Source organism: Mytilus californianus, unplaced genomic scaffold (assembly GCF_021869535.1).
Source record: "Mytilus californianus isolate M0D057914Y unplaced genomic scaffold, xbMytCali1.0.p SCAF_26, whole genome shotgun sequence".
NCBI classification, from domain to species: domain Eukaryota; kingdom Metazoa; phylum Mollusca; class Bivalvia; order Mytilida; family Mytilidae; genus Mytilus; species Mytilus californianus.
In genome coordinates, this window is record NW_026262675.1 from 839,641 (window position 1) to 861,993 (window position 22,353).

The following is a 22,353-nucleotide window of genomic DNA, read 5'->3' on the forward strand; positions in this document are numbered from 1 at the left end:
AATGGGGGTGGTAGATCTGATGCCTCGTGCAGAGTGTGCCACATTTCTGCACATAAAGAACCCTTTGTTGCAACAACTATTTTAGGTGGCCTGTTGTAAGGGTAAATTTCAGGCCTTATCTAATTTACCCTAATTTTCCAGTGGCAGTCCAAATTTCCAGCCCTTCATCCCGATCAACCCTATTTATGGAACCTACCTTCTGTATGTATTGTTAATTTGTTCTCGTCCTGAACATGCATCAAATATTTGCAACTGGATGTTAAGCAACCAACAATCAATCAATCATTAACTATACATGCTTCTTGCAAACAATGTACTGACCAAATACTGTTGTATCATTACTAAGGAACATGCAGACCTGATCCTGAAGACTTAACCTGATCACTTGAGCATGAATTGAGGTCAAAGTTATAAGACAACTAAATATGTCAGACATATATAATCTCACAACAAATCCAAATATAAAATATTGTTGACCTTATGACATAAGTTACTTGGAGCAGACTTAATTATGAAAACTTAACCAGGCTACAGGAAAATAAGGTCAATACCATGGAAAAAACTAAAAATATTTGTTATATGATTTGCATATCTTCAAATTATTGACCTGGATTGGTCTGTTAGAATGTTTTCCCTGAGTTTACACTTGGATAAACCATGTTTCCGAAACAAATTTCCTAACCTATGTTAAGAAAATGCTGATTTAGCTGTGATCTATTCATTGGCAATACACATGCATGGGATCCTGGGGTTTCAATCAAATTGAGATTGAATTACAAAAAAAAGCAAACTACAGAACTGTTATTCCTATTCTAATTCATAACAAAAAGAAATAATGCATTAGAGATCGGTAAATTATATTCCTTTTCTTGTATGCTTCAAATTCAGACAATATCTCATTTCAATGGATTTCAGCAAGTCAATATGGCATAATTATTGGAGAAGACGTTACTAAGTTGAAAAACTTGTGTCTAATCCATTTGTCATTTTTGAACAATAAAATATGTTTAAACTAAACTAATATGGCAACTAACTCCTTAGTCAGGACATGTCAGTCGTGGATTTGAATGTAAATAGTAGCCAATGAAAAAAAAAAATTGTTAATTAAAAATTTCAAATGTTTGGGTCAAGAATTTTAAGGATTAAACACATTTTCTCGAGGGGTTATTAACATGTAAACTGCAGCTACTAACCCGAAAACTGAATAAAGTCAGAATAATATTAGTCATAATAACAGATAAAAAGTTATTTCATTATAACAACTTTTAGACTTTTAAAATGCACAAATTCCACCAATCAATAGACTTCTTGACAGTAAAAAGAAATAAACTGTCTTCTTAAATAAATCAACAAATACCAAAACAGTTAAGATGAAGAAATAAGGAAAAGAAAGACAGAATTGTTAGCATGTTGCATTTGGTATTTCAACAGCTTCATCCAAAAGGTATTATATAAAGACAAACTATAAACTATATAATTTATCATATTCATAATAACAAATTTACAATTCTATTTGTATATCACAGAACTTTAAAGTCACAATATCAAAAACTTCATTTAAATTTACAAAGATGTTTTTTTCCAGGTCTCTGTCATTTTCTTTTATTTCTTTATGATACAGTAATGGAAGGAACTTCAGGTTTAAATCTGTGAGCAGCCTGAGGAGGAAGTCTCTTCCATATTCTGCCACTATTGTCCTGTATTTTGCTTTGTCTCTCAGTTTCTTTATTCCTATGGAGAATCTGTTGGATGCAGTATTCAGCCTCTTGCCCACAGTCTGTAATACGAAGATCCATGTGTGTGACGGTTGTGTTTACTTCCATACCTTCTTGGATCTGTTTTCCACCCTCCTAAAAAACAGTACAAAAAATAAGTTATATGTAATCATTGCCAGTTGACGAGTTGATATTTATTATAGTATCTTAATTCTTTGAATTATTACACATGTGTACTTCCATTTCACAATATACCAATATCACTTTTTCCACCATTTTTTTTTTAACTTTTTGTACAGTTTTGTAACAAATAAAAAGAATGAGTTATCTCCCCAATATTACTTTGGAGCTGTTTTGCATTTTTTCTTTCTTTATTTTTCCTTTCTGGCTGTACAAATTTTCTATAAATTTTGATGGACAGTTCAATATCATTTCAAATGGCTTTTTTTCAATTACATATGTGCAAGTGTTAAGATTTTATAAAAAGAGAAGACGTAATAAACTCAAGAGTGCACACGCTGAAATGTCTCGCCTGCTTTACTGACCATTGATTTTATGTTGAAAGTCTTAAAGATAAAGGTTTTACTAAAAGCATTTCAGAAACTTAACATTTTTAAAGATCTAGGACAATGAGGTCAAGGTCAGATAAATCATGTCAGACAGACATATACATCTTACAATTTTGTATACACCAAATATAGTTGACCTATTGTGTATGCTAATTGAAACCAGACCAAAACACAAAAACTTAACATTGACCAATGAACCATGAAAATGAGGTCAAGGTAAGAATATACCTGCCAGACAGACATGTGCACCTTACAATTATTCCATACACCAAATATAGCTGACCTATTTCTATTGGTACTTGAAAAACAGACAAAAACACAAAAACTTAACATTGACCAATGAACCACGAAAATGAGGTCAAGGTCAGATGATACCTGCCAAACAGACATCATGTACAACTTACAATCATTCCATACACTAAATATATTTTACTTATTGATTATAGTACTTGAAAAATAGACAAAAACACAAAAACTGAACATTGACAAATGAACCGTGAAAATGAGGTCAAGGTCAGATGAAATCTGCCAGACTGACATGTATCCATTACAATCATTCCATACACCAAATATAGTTGACCTACTGCTATTAGTATTTGAGAAATGGACCTTATCATGTAACTTATCGATGAAATGAGGTCGAGATCAGGTGAAATCTGTCTGACAGACATGTAGGCATTGCAAGGAACCCATACATGTATACCAAATATACATGTAGTTATCCTATTACTCATAATAAGTGAGAAACTCACATGACAAAAAAAACCTCGAATTTTGTTTCAAGCAGTCGTTGAACCATGAAAATGAGGTCAAGGACAATGGACATATGATTGAGGGAAACATAAGGTATCTATCTGCATACAAGATATGAAGCATCCAGGTTCTTCTACCTTCTGAAATATAAAGCTTTATACAAATAGTTTCATCGCTGGATAGTAATACCTATGTCTTGCATACTGTGACGAAAGGTGAGACAAAATATGCATTTGTGTGAATGTACAATAAATTCTCTTAATGCAAAATTTAACATTATTGAACTTACAGGACCAAGTTTATTGCATGACAAATCCATTGACTTGAGTGTTGTATTCTGCATAATAACTTCCTGAAGGAAAGGGGCTGTTGCTTCCCCAAACTCATTACTACCTAGATTGATTTTCTGTAATGTTGAGTTTCTCTGTAAAGCTCTGGAAATTGCAGATGCCCCTTCATCTCCTAATCTATTCAATCTAAGGTTGAGGTTTTGTAATGTTGTGTTTTTGGTCAGGGCATGGGCAATAGCCTGAGCCCCTAGCACTTTAATGTCATTGTCACATAAATTCAGGCTTACTAGCTGACTACGATTGTTCAAGAATTTCCCAATGGCCCTTGCTCCTCGATCGCTTATTGTATTGTGGGATAGATCCAGAGTTATCAGACTTGGATGGTCTAGGATATGACTAATCAGTACTCTTGTTTTGTCATCATCTAATGTGCTTCTACTAAGATGGAACACTTTAAGATGTTTACAAGCAGCAACACATTGAGCAAGTTGTAAACAGTCTCTAGCAGTGAATTTAAACAAGTTCCATTCAAAGTTCATACCACAATCACTGACACCATATGTAAGATGCAATTCTTCCAAATTTGTCAGACATTTTAATACTGGAGCAAAGTTGAAATGATCACACTCTGGTTCATCACCAGCATCACTGCCAGCATCTGATGCATCATCAAAATCAGGACCTTTTGGGGCTTCTCTTACAGGGGGAAGTAACTGTTGGACATCTAACTTTTTGACATAGTTGGCAGACAATGGCAGAGTTTGATTTAATTCATTTGGATCTGTTGTCTCTGGTACAAAATTTTCTACGATTTGTTGGAGGTTTCTCTCGAAATACATTCTTTTCCAGTTGCTACCATACTGGGACACATCACAAATTTCCCATCTTGCTTTGCAGCATCTCTTCCAGTAATCTTCTTCCTGTACCAGATTAGCAGTTATCTTCAAAGGTATGTCAGTGGAGATTTTGTCCAACACTTTAGACTTGTACCTTAGTGGAAGGTCATTCAGAATTGTAGAGTTATCTGAAATAATGGAAATTAGTTAAACTTTCTTGTGATAATATATGCAAAATATATTACAAAAATATTTCAAATAGTTTTAATGTATACATGTTTCTATAAGTGTTGTGTAAGATTTAGAGTAAATGAAATATCCTGTTTAGATCACTGTAACATATATCCATAACTAAGGGAGATAACTCATGATTTTCATGGGAAGCTTTTACTAATTGCTTACCTAATGTCCAGTTACTCCAGTATCCAGTATTTAATATATATATGTATCTATGACAACCGAAAAGATCAATTAATATAAAAGTAGCATTTTTCTCAATAAATTACCAGTAATATTATACAATTATAGCCTTTGAATGCGGTTGATAAGAGGTATTATCAACCTAAGAGATGCATATTGACTGAGGACGAAGTCCGAGGTCGATATAACATTGTATTGACCTCAACAAAAGGCTACAATTGTTATATTATTAATCAACAACTATTGCATGAACAATGTAAAATTGGGGATTTCTAGAATGTATTTTTGTAACATGCTGTATGCCCTGTGCAATATGCTGTTTTTAACCTACAAAAAGCTGAATACAACAGTATTGGCGTGCAAACTGAGTAAATGCAAATGTGCATGTGATCAAGTTTTAACGAATCACAAATCATTAAAGATATTCAATAAATAATATATAAAAATAAGGAATGTAGAATGATAACCAATGAGACATTCCACCAGAGACCAAAGGAAAGGGTGTAAACAAATACAGATCACCATACGACCTTCCTCAATGAGCAAAACCAAAACCAAGACCGTATAGAAAGCTATAAAAAGCAAAAATAAGCAGTATTTGATCTTTGAAATTTTTTTTTTTCATTTTTATTTTAAAGAAAAAGGGTTCTGATAATAAGATTATATCATATTGAAGTAAGACATTTTCATATAACTATTTGGAAAATGAATGTGATAAAACTATTTACTTACTTTCAAAATGTGTAACTATATGTTTGATACATAGATCAACCAGTAATGGGACAGTAGCCAATGAATATGCTGGATCTTCTGCTATGATTCTCCTCATCTGTCTCCAGTCAGCTGCAGGATTATCTCCCCTTGCAGATCCAGCAGGAGTTGCTGCCATAGCTGGCCTACCACTACTTTTCCCACTCTTTCCTGATTGAGCAGACCCAGCTCTAGATGGTTGTTTAGAACCAGGCTGACTTTTGGGTCCACTCTTAATACTTTTGGCATCCTCATCAATTTTATCTTCCCCTGATACATCTGTTACTGCTGGATCAGACATTTTGGCTTTAAAAGAATAAATCATTGTAGTTAAGTTTTCAGTAAAAAAATAACTGTCTATAGTTTTAAAAATTGTGTCTGTTAGACTGTTAGTCCTAACTTAAACTGGAGCAAGGGGTATATTTGTTAGGTTTATATTATGATTTTCCCATTATGTTCATTTTACACGATCTGTAGTAAATTTTCTAGCAAAAACAATGGCCTTACAGAATGAGATACCACTTTAATTTGTTTTTGTTAGCATTGAAAGCCCCCCAAACATATCCATATTAAAGTTAATTCAAGCACTTAGTAGTATAACTGAAGAGGAGTTACAGAAGAGGAACAATCCACTGCAAATAATTGCCCTAGAATTTTATTTTAATGAAAAACATAATTACATGTAGTTTATTTTGAAGTTCTTGGCTTTGACATGTGGCAGCTTATTCAAAAGTTGTGTCACCAATTAGTTCTCACTAAAATGTCATTTTAAAAGTCAATAATCACACTTAATTAAATTACAGATTTTACATCATTCACAGAAAATACATGTTATTAAAGCCTTATTCGTGTATGTGCTAACCATTTTTCTTGTAGTGAGTCTGTTCTACCTTAATTTTCTAAATAGTCTTTTAAGACTAATTTGTTGATCAAAATGTGCAGGCAAAACTCAAGTTTGACCAATTTTGATTTCAATATTTAACAGTTTTCTCCCTAAACATTCAGTCATTCATGATTTTATTTGTGTACAATTGCCAAGATACAGTGTATAAGTATTGCTATGACGAATTCATACAAAAAATTTAAAGACTCTCACATGTAAAACCATAGAAGTATAAAGGATGGAAAAATTTTGGTGACATCCATAAGAAGGTCATTTTATTAAAGACATCATCTATAAGGTTTTCAATTACTACAATTTAGTAAGGATCTAATTGTCTTGCATGTACAATGTACCCCATGTTTGTATTTGGCGAGTCAAATGACAAAATCAATCGGTTAGCTCTCCAAAATGGCCACCTACATGTAATTATATAAATGGAAAAACTATCTATAGAGAAAATATAACTTTAGAAAAATTATACAACTGTCCATGTAGTATGCAGATTACATTATGGTTTTACAAATCCAATGCAGTCGGGGAGTAACAATACAGTTATCCTAGCTAACCAATTAAAAATAATCACATCTCTTCTCTTATGATACATGTAAGTGTCTTGAAACAAAAGGTAGAGTTACTTACAGAAAGATTGTATAATACATATATATCCTAATCCATATATAATGGGATTTGGAGTTCAGGTGTGTTTTTCTGATTTGACTTGACAGGGGAAGATTGATGGAGGATTGCTCTGCTAGACAAAATAAAATTTGAACAGTATCGAGGACAAATGTGGGAGATCATTGAAATTCAACTGTTCTATCAAACACAAAAACATGCTTTTTATTTTGCTGTTATAAATGTGAGTACCAGTTATTTCTATCATTCAAAATGTGTGATGCTTTATTATTTGATTTTTGACCTTACTATAATATTGTACTGTTTCTATCCAATACTCTAAAAACCTGTACTGTAAAGTTACAAAGTCTAATTAATAGCAACAACATTGAAACTTTATAACACAACACATAAATGATAATCAACTGTACTTTTTTATGAATCTATTTGTTTTAATATAATATCACTTTTTTTGTTACCAAATTTTACTTCTTGAGACTTCTTGATGTGAATAAGTGAGACGGTGAATTTAATGGACGGCAGCCATCATACATGTACAAATGTACATGTAGTTATAGCAAATTTTGATACTTGTTATATGGCAAGAACTAGTTATTGCTTAAGGTAAAGCAATAGATCATTGTCTGTCCACAGCTGAATGTCCTAGCAGATGGTGGGAATTGGAAGTCAAGACAGTTAGAGGACACCAAGAACAACTCCTCATTCCTTTTGCCAGGACTCATGTATATCGTGGCTCGTTTTCCCAGACACCATCAGAATCTGGAATGGACTGCCACAACAACTAGTGAGTTGCACAACCCTTGAATCATTAAAAAGGGGTTTGCAAGAGGTCCAGTATCAATTAATGTTTAACCTGTTTTTTATTTTAGTTTTAACATTATTTCTAAGAAGCACAGTTTCACTGTACATAGATAATTTGCACATATTGGCACAATTGTTCAATGTTCTCACATCGAACATGCACATGAAACAGTACGATACTACTTCCATGGGATTGATTGATTGATTGTTGGTTGCTTAACGTCCAGTGGCAAATATTGAATGCATGTTCAGGACGAGAACAAATTAACAATAAATACAATAGAACAGGTAGGTCTTGTAATTCAGGCCGTCCGGGATAAGGTCAGGGAAGTTTCTACTGCCACTGGAAAATGAGGGTAAATTGGATAGGGAAAGAAATTTGGCCTTGCAACAGGCCACCTACGGATTTAACGTTCATATTCTGACTGGACATGGCTGCATACTTGATACATCCCGCACAGCCAAACGGACGCCCCACTTTGGCAAGGGTTTTACTGCCAGTCGGGAGAAGACCTGTAGTGAACATATTTCTATTCCTTAGTCACCCTTGGGGGGACTTCCATGGGAGGACTGTAGTTTACTATAAAGAAAGAAGAAGAAGAAGGAGGAGGATCATATCCCCCGTCTTGACAGTACCGTCAGTAGCAACAAAATGCTGACACTGTGCTGTCAAGCCCGAAGGTTTTTGATAATTTTTACTGTTTCTCTGATAAGTTTACACAACACAATTTTAGAAAAACATCAAGGATATGTGATTTCGTCTTAATTTTGGTATTTAAGAGACGCAGAAGACTTAAAATTGAATAGTATTTACCCTGCAGTATGATCTCCAGATAGCTTCTTGTTACTATGACAATCAGGAAGTAGAATTCAAAGCGATTTCCGTTTCCGGTCATTAAAAAAATGGCTGCGCCCATCTAGCTTTATTTTGCTGACAAGCACAAGATTTGGACACAGATTTTCCCAATTTCGTTTGATTATCATTCAAATTTATCGCGGTATATCGAAGATCCTGTAAACTGGATACAAGGTTTGGACACAGATTTTCCCAATTTCGTTTGATTATCATTCAAAGTTATCGCGGTATATCGAAGATCCTGTAAACTGGATAATAAATAATGCACTTATTTCAGAGCGTCTTTCTCCAGATTTAATAGTCAGATAATTTGTATTGACATTGCATAAATTATATGTTTTGTTTGTTTTTCTTTGAAGAGATACAAAATCTTTTATGGATTTTGATGTGCAATTTTTTGTACGTGAGAGGGGGCATCTACTTCTTACATATAGTAGTTGAATTCATTGAGGAGTACTCAGTACTTAGTGTGACTGCGTGTGTGTGTAGGTGCTGGTTAAATACTAAATGCCTATTTACAATGAATAAAATACAAAAGTAAAAAATATGGTGCAAGCTGTACAGGTGGTGCAGGATAAAAAGATTCCATCATGTACGCAATCAGTGTCTTGAAAGCTTCAGAGTGGGAGCTTTCAGTGGTGAGTCCCGTAGTTTATTCCAGATTGTTATTGTTTTTGGAAAGAATGAGTACTTGAAATAGTCGTTTCTTGGGCTGTAGATGGTGTATGTCATGGAATTGTAGTGTCTTAATAGTCTGTTTAGTGGGATCAGGCAGTTATCTGTTGGAATTGCTACAAGTCCATTTATAATTTTGTATAGTAACCATAATCTGATGTTAACTCTTTGTTGGTATAGAGGTATCCAGTTAAGCCTGTTTATCATGTTGGTGACACTTGGTTCATTGCTGTAATCATTGTAGACATATCGAGCTGCTCTTCTCTGTGCTCGCTCTATTTTGTCAATATTATTCTGGTTGTAGGGACTCCATATTGCTGCAATATATTCCACTCTCGGTCTTACAAGTGCATTAACAGCATTGATCTTTGTTTGCTGTGTAGCTTTTTTTTAATGTTTGGTGGTGCGCCTGACAGAGACGGAACTTACAGATTAGATGAAGATGAAGATGTTTCTACTGAGCATCTCTTGTGCTTGGTTTGCACTAGCTACAATGTTGTTAATGTGTAGGTTCCAGCTTAGGTCATCTTTGATGGTAATTCCTAAGTATTTTGTGTCCGTTACTACCTCTAGTTGTTTACCATGCATGTCATACATGTACATAGTTGCCAAGTGACATGATATTCGCGTGTAATACACGTTTTTTCAACGGTTTACCCGCGAGGATTTTGTCACATTGCGTGTACATGCTTTTCACCACTTTATACACAATTACACGCTTTTTCATTGTTTTGATTTTTTAGTCGTTAGTGATATCGCGAATCTCAGGTTTTTGTCGAGCCTGCGACTTTTGTCGCAGAAAGCTCGACATAGGGATAGCGATGCGGCGGCGGCGTTAGCTTACTTCTTAAAAGCTTTATATTTTAGAAGATGGAAGACCTGGATGCTTCATACTTTGTATATGGATGCCTCATGTTACGAAGTTTCCGTCAGTCACATGTCCAATGTCCTTGACCTCATTTTCATGGTTCAGTGACTACTTGAAAAAAAAGTTCAGATTTTTTGTAATGTTAAATTCTCTCTTATTATAAGTAATAGGATAACTATATTTGGTATGTGCGTACCTTGCAAGGTCCTCATGCCCGTCAGACAGTTTTCACTTGACCTCGACCTCATTTCATGGATCAGTGAACAAGGTTAAGTTTTCGTGGTCAAGTCCATATCTGAGATACTATAAGCAATAGGTCTAGTATATTCGGTGTATGGAAGGACTGTAAGGTGTACATGTCCAACTGGCAGGTGTCATCTGACCTTGACCTCATTTTCATGGTTCAGTGGTTATAGTTTAGTTTTTGTGTTTTGGTCTGTTTTTCTTATACTGTATGCAATAGGTCTACTATATTTGGTGTATGGAATGATTGTAAGGTGTACATGTCTAGCTGGCAGGTGTCATCTGACCTTGACCTCATTTTCATGGTTCAGTGGTCAAAGTTAAGTTTTTGAGTTTTGGTCTTTTTTTCTAATACTGCATGCAATAGGTCAGCTATATTTGGCGTATGGAATGATTGTAAGGTGTACATGTCTAGCTGGCAGGTGTCATCTTACCTTGACCTCATTTTCATGGTTCAATGGTCAAAGTTAAGTTTTTGAGTTTTGGTCTTTTTTTCTAATACTATATGCAATAGTTCAACTATATTTGGTGTATGGAAATATTTTATGATCTATATGTCAGTCACGCAGGTTTTATTTGACCTTGACCTCATTTTCAAGGTTCATTGCTCAGTGTTAAGTTTTTGTGTTTTCGTCTGTTTTTCTTAAACTATAAGCAATAGGTCAACTATATTTGTTGTATGGAAGAATTGTTAGCTGTACATGCCTGCCTAGCATGGTTCATCTGACCTTGACCTCATTTTCATGGTTCATTGGTCAATGTTTAGTTTACTTGGTTAATGTTAAGTTTATGTGACAGTTGTAATAAAGCTTTATATTTAGGACTATCAACATAATATCAATGATTAGTAAAGAAGGCGAGACATTTCAGCGTGTGCACTCTTGTTTCATTACTTGACAATAAATACCGAAAATTTCAAAACAATTGTTTGACGCCATTGATTATTTTCGTATGGACTAACAGCAAAAGCCCTTAAGGTGAGTAGTTTGTGATTAGTTTTTACGATTTTGAAAGATTTTCCTTCTTTCAAATTCACTTCAGGGAAGTGTCCACAGAAAGAGATCGCTTTCAGGACCTGTACTGTCGTCTAAAGGAAAGAGTCGATTGCTAAGGGAAAACGATGTGTACGTACCAAGATAATTTCAAGATTTATAAATTATATTTGGGAGTTCGAGTTTAAATGATCGACGGACGAGTAACGCATAATGTGCACCCTATGTTGCAATCATAACAATACATGTGAGAGGAGAACTACAATGTAGCTATTTGATTAAGCATTTAACATGTTGAATGGTAATCAAATTATAAAATATTTTTCTTTTGCAGTTTCAAATCTGGCCAACAGATTTCCACAGGCCATAGGGGATGGAAATATCACGGAACTGTTGGATTAGTTCTCATAGTACCAGCTGTCTTCTGATGAACTTCCCAGTTTTGACCAGGCAATAGCAACATATATAGTTTGTTTGGAGCAATGGCAGAGATAATAGATGACATTTTAGATGGCAAAAAACGTTATGACACTCTTTCAAAGCTTGATAAAGCTATTATATATATATAAAGTTCAACCAAATATTAATTCTGACTGTGAGAGAGCATTTTCAATTATAAAGAAATGTACGGGTACACTGAATTCTGATCAGAACTTGACAATGATATATTGTGTGCCTTGTTATCAAGTAAATGTAACCAAACTGGCAATTGTTTAGGATATGTGCCTAGTGGTGTTGCTTTAAAAGCAGCAAAACAGACCACTGTTGAAAACAATAAAAGTTTACAGTAGAATATTGTTTTTTATATTAACAAATTTGTATAATGTGAAAAAGTCGGCATCTACAATGTACGTCACGCGTTTTCACACACTTTTTGACATGTCATGTCATGACATGATTTCTCATTGTCAGAGGTTGGCAAGTATGATGTCATAAGGTTCTTTAATCAGGTGTTTGGATCATGTTAGGTGCATCACATTACATTTGCTTATGTTAAATTCCATTTTCCATTTCTGTCCCCATTTTGTAAGCATTGTCAGATCATTTTGCAGGATTTCATTGTCATTTTTGGTCTTGATAGGTTGTTAGATGGTTCAATCATCAACGAACAGGCGGATTGTAGATTGCATGTTTATATCAGTGATGTCGTCGATGAAAACTAGAAAAAGGACAGGGCTGAGTACACTTAATACACTACCTTGAGAAGTTGAGATATACCAGATGTAATGCCCTCTTTACCTGAATACTTGCTTTCTAATACAACTGCCTGTGTCCTTTTGTCTAAAAAGGCTGAGATCCATTTGCGATTTTTCCCTCTTACCCCATAGTGTCTTAGCTTGTGTAGCAGGCGTGGATGGCTAACTTTATCAAAGGCTTTTGAAAAGCCTAAGACTATCATGTCTGCATTTTATTGTCCATTGTGAGTGTAAGATCATGTATCAGGCCTGTATTATAAGATGTGTCTCACATGATCTCTTACTTCTTAAACAATGTCATGCGTGTTGGAATTCTGATAGTATTTTGTTTCTTTCTAGATGTTTCATGAGGTTGGATACTACGATGTGCACCATAAGCTTGCAGAGGATGTAGGTTAGTGTGATAGGCTTGTAGTTTGCTGGTTTGTGGCATGGTCCAGTCTGTTTATGTTTGTCCTAGAAACAATGATTTATTGAACAGGAAAGAGACTGTTAGTGCTAGTTCATGATGAAGTACTTTCAGTATGCATGAGTCGAGTTGGTCTGGCCCACTTGCTTTTGTTTGGGTTGAGTTCTTTAATCTGCTTTTTTACTCCATTTCAAGTGTGAGATGTTAATGTCATTAATTGTGTTGTGGTTTACATTTCCTATATCTGGCATTTCCTATATCTGACATTTCAGTCTTCTTTAAACACAGATTGGAATTGGTGGTAATGTGTTTGCTTTGTCAACTATGTCATTTGATGTAAATCTTTGATGTTTTAAGGGTGATGCTCCAGCTGTTTCTTTCCTCATGCATTTTAAAAAGAGAAAAATTTCTTTGGGTTTGGTTTGTCGTCAGGAGCTACTATGTTTGATACATAGTTCCAGTAGCATTTGCGGGTCTCTTTTTGAACAAGATGGTTTAGGTTTTTATCTGGTGTTCTCATTTTTCCATTTTCTCCTGTATTTTTAATTTTATTGTACCATGTGTACAGTCTGTCTCTTTTTCTCATTATCCTACACAGTTCTAATGTTATCCAAGGGTATCCGTGTTGATGTTTCAAAATAGTTCTCTGTGGTATGTGTTTATCAGTCAGTTTATGTAAAATTCCTCCCGCATTATGTTAATATTTGTATTATTTTGATGTATTTTACTAAAGTCATCTCCAAAATTTTTTGCTTCTGTTTTCATATCCTTAAAATTTGCTTTCTTATATTGGTACACTTTTCTTGATGTCTGCATCTGTGGTCATAAAAATTGTAGACACTGCAGTATGTTTGGGTTTTATTGCACCTAATTTTTCCAATACAATTAATGTAATGTTCTTTTACAAAAAAAGTTGTTTCTGCTTAAATTTATATGAACTTAAATCTGTGAGCACAATCATTTTGATGACATATAACTTTGCAGGTTAATTGACTGGTAATGAACATGTGTGTAGTACATGTATTTTTACTTTTTTTTAAGTAGTAAATTTTAAATGGAACACATGTATGAACAAACAACTAACATTCACCATGCATGTGCCAGAAAGTAAACATCATTCTGATGGTTTTCTGTAACTGAAGAAGAGTTAAAGGGCAAAGGCTACAGGGAATAGTGATAATTATTTCATCAAGGCAATGTTTTTTTTACCTCCTTTCCATGTGATGGTTAAGTTAAAGTGACTAAATATTATTGTTATACACATATGCACATTCTAAGTTCTACAATCTGTCGATACCTATATTTTGGCATTGCACAAGGTCATGTTTTTCTCTGACTGTTAATGAAGACTTTACATTAAATCCATTGGATGTTGGATGTGTACTGATTGATATTTTAGTTTTAGATACATGATTATTTTATAAGTTGTTATTGGCGTTGAACTAGCTGTCAGTAACTGCGAGTACTCTCAGATCTGAATGTCGTGTCTATTTTGTTGTGAGGGATGTATAAATTCCCTGCCATTGTCCTGTGTATTTTCCTTAGATGTTTTTCTGCTTTGTATCGATCTGATGGATGAGTTAAGCCCTTTTGAACCGATTTTTATATAGTTTGTTCTAATGTTGAACTGTTATACCACTGTCCCAGGTTAGGGGAGGGTTGGCCCTCCAAACATGTTTAACCCAGCCACATTCTTTATGTGCCTGTCCCAAGTCAGGAGCCTGTTGTTCAGTTGTTTTTTTTGTAAATCATTTTGTTATATGTTAGACTGTTAATTTTCTCACATTTTTCATGTCAGGGAGGACCTTTCATACCTGCCAACCCTCCCGTTTTGAGCGGGAATCTCCCGCTTGCCGGTACCCTCCTGCGCGGGAGTATAGAATCTCCCCCTTTGGGATATTTTAACCTTGAATGACGAGTCAACAGTAATTACGTTTTTGTCTCACTGATTAGGGTTGTAATTACCTGTAAATCACAGACCATGTGAAATTAAATGGCTTCACTTGACAGCTTGGGTGTCAAACATAGTACTAATTAACGATAATTAACGACTTTTGAAGCAAAACACTTCAAAGAAATTTCGGGTTACTTCCCCTGTTTAATCCTGTTTTAAGTTACCCTTCTTAAAATAATGTGAATTGATAAAACAATATAAACTAAATACAAATTAAACAAAGAATCATAAAAGAAGGGCAATTAAAAGATTTTGTATGCCTTAAGACAAAAAAAATAATTATATTTTAAAAATCACTTAAAAGATCTATACTTCTATTCAATGTTTATATTGAAATTAATAAGATATGTATTGAACTATTTTTAGTCAAACAGATAAGAGCACACACAAAATGCACCTGTGACAATATGATTGCTCTCTTATAACTGAGATGTCTGGGGTGAAAGTTGTCTGGAAGTGATTCAAATGTCAGAGTTGATGAAAAGGTATGACCTTTTATAGCCGACTAGACGGTATGGGATTTTTCTCATTGTTGAAGGCCATATGGTTGCCTATAATTGCTTACATCCATTTCATTTGAACTTTGGTGGATAGATGTCTCACTGGCAATCATACCACATCCCCATATTTTCATATTGTAAGAATCAAAATATGTCAAAAATGACACGAGTTGTGAGATGATGGAAAAAATTAGCAGAAACATTAGTTTTATGGTGTGCATGTTCAAAGATATACATTTGTGCTTTAAAATGTAACATCATCTGATTTTGAATTTCAGTAAAGCTGTATCAAGAAGATGTTTTCTAGACCAAAACCTGGGGAATCTGAAGATGATTTACTCAAATTTCAACAAGAATTTCTGGCAAACCAAACAAAAGCAGCTGCTGCTGTTGTGAAAAGAGGAGATAAACGAAAGTCTCAAGATGGAAGTCAATCTGAGGATAAGAGGGATGTTGTTGAATTAGAAGGTTTGTGACTATATTAAACTTTTCTGATATAAAACATTGTATTCAATGACTCACATACTGATCAGATCATTCCGGTACCCATTTATTTGAAGGAAATCTGTCTCATTTTACAAGCTGCTTTTCCAAAATAAGACAGTAATGCATAAAAAAATTGAGCATTAGCATCATAATTATCTTAATGGAGATGGCTAAGCTGCATCTGTATCAGTTTTTGAACACATTTATGTGGAGCAAAATACAAAATGTATAACAAAAGTCAAATTTCAGCTACATGTATTTGTATTTTTCAAACATATTAAACGTCTATGGATGCCAACTTCATAGACATTTTAAACAGTAATCAAACAGAAGTAACCTAAGACCATGCACTAGTAAAAATATTTCTAAACACCAACTTTAATTTTTGTGATTGATAATATTATTCGAAACAACATATCTAGCTGAAGAATATAAACAGAAGCTTTGACTTTATGGCACAATTTAATAGTGATATCATTAAATCGTCATAATAAAAGAGGTGCAACAAGATTTAGCTTATAATAGGAAAATTTTAGGAATATCATGATTTTGGGTAAAGTTAAAATAACAAGGAGCAGGAGTGTTACACAACTTGTTTTTCCTTCCGGCTAGATTTCAATTCCAGTAGATTTAATAGTTCGGTCTTCTCTGTATCTTTTGTTGTATTTCTATGAGATATAATAGGGACCAGCCTCATGTTAATGTGTCTGTCACAAATTAGGAACCTGATCAGTAGGTGTCTATGTTTATAGCTTGTTGTGTCTGTCACAAATTAGGAACCCGATCAGTAGGTGTCTATGTTTATAGCTTAATGTGTCTGTCACAGATTAGGAACCTGATCAGTAGTGGTCTATGTTTATAGCTTAATGTGTCTGTCACAAATTAGGAACCCGATCAGTAGGTGTCTATGTTTATAGCTTAATGTGTCTGTCACAAATTAGGAACCTGATCAGTAGTTGTCTATGTTTATAGCTTAATGTGTCCGTCTTAAATTAGGAACCTGATCAGTAGGTGTCTAACTCTATGTTTATAGCTTGATGTGTCTGTCACAAATTAGGAACCTGATCAGTAGGTGTCTATGTTTATAGCTTAATGTGTCTGTCACAGATTAGGAACCTGATCAGTAGTTGTCCATGTTTAAAGCTTAATGTGTCTGTCACAAATTAGGAACCTGATCAGTAGGTGTCTAACTCTATGTTGATAGCTTAATGTGTCTGTCACAAATTAGGAACCTGATCAGTAGGTGTCTAACTCTATGTTTATAGCTTGATGTGTCTGTCACAAATTAGGAACCTGATCAGTAGTTGTCTATGTTTATAGCTTAATGTGTCTGTCACAAATTAGGAACCTGATCAGTAGGTGTCTAACTCTATGTTTATAGCTTGATGTGTCTGTCACAGATTAGGAACCTGATCAGTAGTTGTCTATGTTTATAGCTTAATGTGTCTGTCACAAATTAGGAACCTGATCAGTAGTTGTCTATGTTTATAGCTTGATGTGTCTGTCACAGATTAGGAACCTGATCAGTAGTTGTCTAACTCTATGTTTATAGCTTGATGTGTTTGTCACAAATTAGGAACCTGATCAGTAGTTGTCTATGTTTATAGCTTGATGTGTCTGTCACAGATTAGGAACCTGATCAGTAGTTGTCTATGTTTATAGCTTGATGTGTCTGTCACAGATTAGGAACCTGATCAGTAGTTGTCTATGTTTATAGCTTGATGTGTCTGTCACAGATTAGGAACCTGATCAGTAGTTGTCTATGTTTATAGCTTGTTGTGTCTGTCACAGATAAGGAACCTGATCAGTAGTTGTCATGTTTATAGCTTCATGTGTCTGTCACCAATTAGGAACCTGATCAGTAGTTGTCTATGTTTATAGCTTGATGTGTCTGTCACAAATTAGGAACTTGATCAGTAGTTGTCTATGTTTATAGCTTGATGTGTCTGTCACAAATTAGGAACTTGATCAGTAGGTGTCTATGTTTATAGCTTGATGTGTCTGTCACAGATTAGGAACCTGATCAGTAGTTGTCTATGTTTATAGCTTGATGTGTCTGTCACAGATTAGGAACCTGATCAGTAGTTGTCTATGTTTATAGCTTAATGTGTCTGTCACAAATTAGGAACCTAATCAGTAGGTGTCTAACTCTATGTTTATAGCTTGATGTGTCTGTCACCAATTAGGAACCTGATCAGTAGGTGTCTATGTTTATAGCTTAATGTGTCTGTCACAAATTAGGAACCTGATCAGTAGTTGTCTATGTTTATAGCTTAATGTGTCTGTCACAAATTAGGAACCTGATCAGTAGGTGTCTAACTCTATGTTTATAGCTTGATGTGTCTGTCACAGATTAGGAACCTGATCAGTAGGTGTCTATGTTTATAGCTTAATGTGTCTGTCACAAATTAGGAACCTGATCAGTAGGTGTCTATGTTTATAGCTTAATGTGTCTGTCACAAATTAGGAACCTGATCAGTAGTTGTCTTTGTTTATAGCTTAATGTGTCTGTCACAAATTAGGAACCTGATCAGTAGGTGTCTATGTTTATAGCTTAATGTGTCTGTCACAGATTAGGAACCTGATCAGTAGTTGTCTATGTTTATAGCTTAATGTGTCTGTCACAAATTAGGAATCTGATCAGTAGGTGTCTAACTCTATGTTTATAGCTTGATATGTCTGTCACAAATTAGGAACCTGATCAGTAGTTGTCTATGTTTATAGCTTAATGTGTCTTTCACAGATTAGGAACCTGATCAGTAGTTGTCTATGTTTATAGCTTAATGTGTCTGTCACAGATTAGGAACCTGATCAGTAGGTGTCTATGTTTATAGCTTAATGTGTCTGTCACAGATTAGGAACCTGATCAGTAGTTGTCTATGTTTATAGCTTGAAGTGTCTGTCACAGATGAGGAACCTGATCAGTAGTTGTCTATGTTTATAGCTTGTTGTGTCTGTCACAGATAAGGAACCTGATCAGTAGTTGTCATGTTTATAGCTTCATGTGTCTGTCACCAATTAGGAACCTGATCAGTAGTTGTCTATGTTTATAGCTTGATGTGTCTGTCACAAATTAGGAACTTGATCAGTAGTTGTCTATGTTTATAGCTTGATGTGTCTGTCACAAATTAGGAACTTGATCAGTAGGTGTCTATGTTTATAGCTTGATGTGTCTGTCACAGATTAGGAACCTGATCAGTAGTTGTCTATGTTTATAGCTTGATGTGTCTGTCACAGATTAGGAACCTGATCAGTAGTTGTCTATGTTTATAGCTCAATGTTTCTGTCACAGATTAGGAACCTGATCAGTAATTGTCTATGTTTATAGCTTGATGTGTCTGTCACAGATTAGGAACCTGATCAGTAGTTGTCTATGTTTATAGCTTAATGTGTCTGTCACCAATTAGGAACCTGATCAGTAGGTGTCTAACTCTATGTTTATAGCGTAATGTGTCTGTCACAAATTAGGAACCTGATCAGTAGTGGTCTATGTTTATAGCTCAATGTGTCTGTCACAGATTAGGAACCTGATCAGTAGGTGTCTAACTCTATGTTTATAGCTTGATGTGTCTGTCACAGATTAGGAACCTGATCAGTAGTTGTCTATGTTTATAGCTCAATGTGTCTGTCACAGATTAGGAACCTGATCAGTAGTTGTCTATGTTTATAGCTTAATGTGTCTGTCACAGATTAGGAATCTGATCAGTAGTTGTCTATGTTTATAGCTTAATGTGTCTGTCACCAATTAGGAACCTGATCAGTAGGTGTCTATGTTTATAGCTTAATGTGTCTGTCACAGATCAGGAACCTGATCAGTAGGTGTCTAACTCTATGTTCATAGCTTAATGTGTCTGTCACCAATTAGGAACCTGATCAGTAGGTGTCTATGTTTATAGCTTAATGTGTCTGTCACCAATTAGGAACCTGATCAGTAGGTGTCTATGTTTATAGCTTAATATGTCTGTCACAGATCAGGAACCTGATCTGTAGGTGTCTTACTCTATGTTTATAGCTTAATGTGTCTGTCACCAATTAGGAACCTGATCAGTAGGTGTCTATGTTTATAGCTTAATGTGTCTGTCACCAATTAGGAACCTGATCAGTAGGTGTCTATGTTTATAGCTTAATGTGTCTGTCACAAATCAGGAACCTGATCAGTAGTTGTCTATGTTTATAGCTCAATGTGTATGTCACAAATAAGAACCTGATCAGTAGTTGTCTATGTTTATAGCTCAATGTGTATGTCACAAATTAGGAACCTGATCAGTAGGTGTCTATGTTTATAGCTTAATGTGTCTGTCACAGATCAGGAACGTGATCAGTAGGTGTCTAACTCTATGTTTATAGCTTAATGTGTCTGTCACCAATTAGGAACCTGATCAGTAGGTGTCTATGTTTATAGCTTAATGTGTCTGTCACAGATCAGGAACCTGATCAGTAGGTGTCTAACTCTATGTTTATAGCTTAATGTGTCTGTCACCAATTAGGAACCTGATCAGTAGGTGTCTATGTTTATAGCTTAATGTGTCTGTCACAGATCAGGAACCTGATCAGTAGGTGTCTAACTCCATGTTTATAGCTTAATGTGTCTGTCACCAATTAGGAACCTGATCAGTAGGTGTCTATGTTTATAGCTTAATGTGTCTGTCACCAATTAGGAACCTGATCAGTAGGTGTCTATGTTTATAGCTTAATGTGTCTGTCACAAATCAGGAACCTGATCAGTAGTTGTCTATGTTTATAGCTTAATGTGTCTGTCACAAATTAGGAACCTGATCAGTAGGTGTCTAACTCTATGTTTATAGCTTGATGTGTCTGTCACCAATTAGGAGCCTGATCAGTAGGTGTCTATGTTTATAGCTTAATGTGTCTGTCACAAATTAGGAACCTGATCAGTAGTTGTCTATGTTTATAGCTTAATGTGTCTGTCACAAATTAGGAACCTGATCAGTAGGTGTCTAACTCTATGTTTATAGCTTGATGTGTCTGTCACAGATTAGGAACCTGATCAGTAGGTGTCTATGTTTATAGCTTAATGTGTCTGTCACAAATTAGGAACCTGATCAGTAGGTGTCTATGTTTATAGCTTAATGTGTCTGTCACAAATTAGGAACCTGATCAGTAGTTGTCTTTGTTTATAGCTTAATGTGTCTGTCACAAATTAGGAACCTGATCAGTAGGTGTCTATGTTTATAGCTTAATGTGTCTGTCACAGATTAGGAACCTTATCAGTAGGTGTCTATGTTTATAGCTTAATGTGTCTGTCACAAATTAGGAACCTGATCAGTAGGTGTCTAACTCTATGTTTATAGCTTGATGTATCTGTCACAAATTAGGAACCTGATCAGTAGTTGTCTATGTTTATAGCTTAATGTGTCTTGTCACAGATTAGGAACCTGATCAGTAGGTGTCTAACTCTATGTTTATAGCTCAATGTGTCTGTCACAGATTAGGAACCTGATCTGTAGGTGTCTTACTCTATGTTTATAGCTTAATGTGTCTGTCACCAATTAGGAACCTGATCAGTAGGTGTCTATGTTTATAGCTTAATGTGTCTGTCACCAATTAGGAACCTGATCAGTAGGTGTCTATGTTTATAGCTTAATGTGTCTGTCACAAATCAGGAACCTGATCAGTAGTTGTCTATGTTTATAGCTTAATGTGTCTGTCACAAATTAGGAACCTGCTCAGTAGGTATCTATGTTTATAGCTCAATGTGTCTGTCACAAATTAGGAACCTGATCAGTAGTTATCTATGTTTATAGCTCAATGTGTATGTCACAAATTAGGAACCTGATCAGTAGGTGTCTATGTTTATAGCTTAATGTGTCTGTCACAGATCAGGAACGTGATCAGTAGGTGTCTAACTCTATGTTTATAGCTTAATGTGTCTGTCACCAATTAGGAACCTGATCAGTAGGTGTCTATGTTTATAGCTTAATGTGTCTGTCACAGATCAGGAACCTGATCAGTAGGTGTCTAACTCTATGTTTATAGCTTAATGTGTCTGTCACCAATTAGGAACCTGATCAGTAGGTGTCTATGTTTATAGCTTAATGTGTCTGTCACAGATCAGGAACCTGATCAGTAGGTGTCTTACTCTATGTTTATAGCTTAATGTGTCTGTCACCAATTAGGAACCTGATCAGTAGGTGTCTATGTTTATAGCTTAATGTGTCTGTCACCAATTAGGAACCTGATCAGTAGGTGTCTATGTTTATAGGTTAATGTGTCTGTCACAAATCAGGAACCTGATCAGTAGTTGTCTATGTTTATAGCTTAATGTGTCTGTCACAAATTAGGAACCTGATCAGTAGGTGTCTAACTCTATGTTTATAGCTTGATGTGTCTGTCACAGATTAGGAACCTGATCAGTAGTTGTCTATGTTTATAGCTTGATGTGTCTGTCACAGATTAGGAACCTGATCAGTAGTTGTCTATGTTTATAGCTTGATGTGTCTGTCACAGATTAGGAACCTGATCAGTAGTTGTCTATGTTTATAGCTTGTTGTGTCTGTCAC

The 22,353-nt window shown here is 35.0% G+C and overlaps 2 protein-coding genes across 2 annotated transcripts in view; one reads left to right on the forward strand and one right to left on the reverse strand.

Moving 5' to 3' along the window:
* Positions 1-1,463: 1,463 nt before the first annotated feature.
* On the reverse strand, positions 1,464-8,514 carry LOC127732632 (dynein regulatory complex subunit 5-like). Its single transcript, XM_052241709.1, has 4 exons — positions 8,468-8,514; positions 5,316-5,639; positions 3,327-4,351; positions 1,464-1,850 (listed from the first exon to the last, which is right to left on the reverse strand). Exons 2-4 carry the CDS (start codon positions 5,632-5,634, stop codon positions 1,611-1,613), a joined length of 1,584 nt encoding a protein of 527 aa, XP_052097669.1. The 5' UTR covers positions 5,635-5,639; positions 8,468-8,514; the 3' UTR covers positions 1,464-1,610.
* A 38-nt stretch (positions 8,515-8,552) lies between these two features.
* Positions 8,553-22,353, forward strand: part of LOC127732633 (RNA polymerase II-associated protein 1-like) — a 52,274-nt gene continuing 38,473 nt past the window's right edge. The window contains exons 1-2 of the mRNA XM_052241710.1: positions 8,553-8,683; positions 15,625-15,814. Coding sequence (XP_052097670.1) covers positions 15,643-15,814 — 172 coding nt within the window. The 5' untranslated portion in view covers positions 8,553-8,683; positions 15,625-15,642. The remainder of the gene's footprint in view (positions 8,684-15,624; positions 15,815-22,353) is intronic.

Coding starts and splice junctions, on each gene's coding strand:
- LOC127732632 (XM_052241709.1), bottom strand. CDS start 5,634: ATGTCTGATCCAGCAGTAACAGATGTATCAGGGGAAGATAAAATTGAT. Junction 4,352..5,315: donor TATAGTTACACATTTTGAAA/GTAAGTAAATAG, acceptor CCATTATTTCAG/ATAACTCTACAATTCTGAAT. Junction 1,851..3,326: donor CATGCAATAAACTTGGTCCT/GTAAGTTCAATA, acceptor ACTGTTTTTTAG/GAGGGTGGAAAACAGATCCA.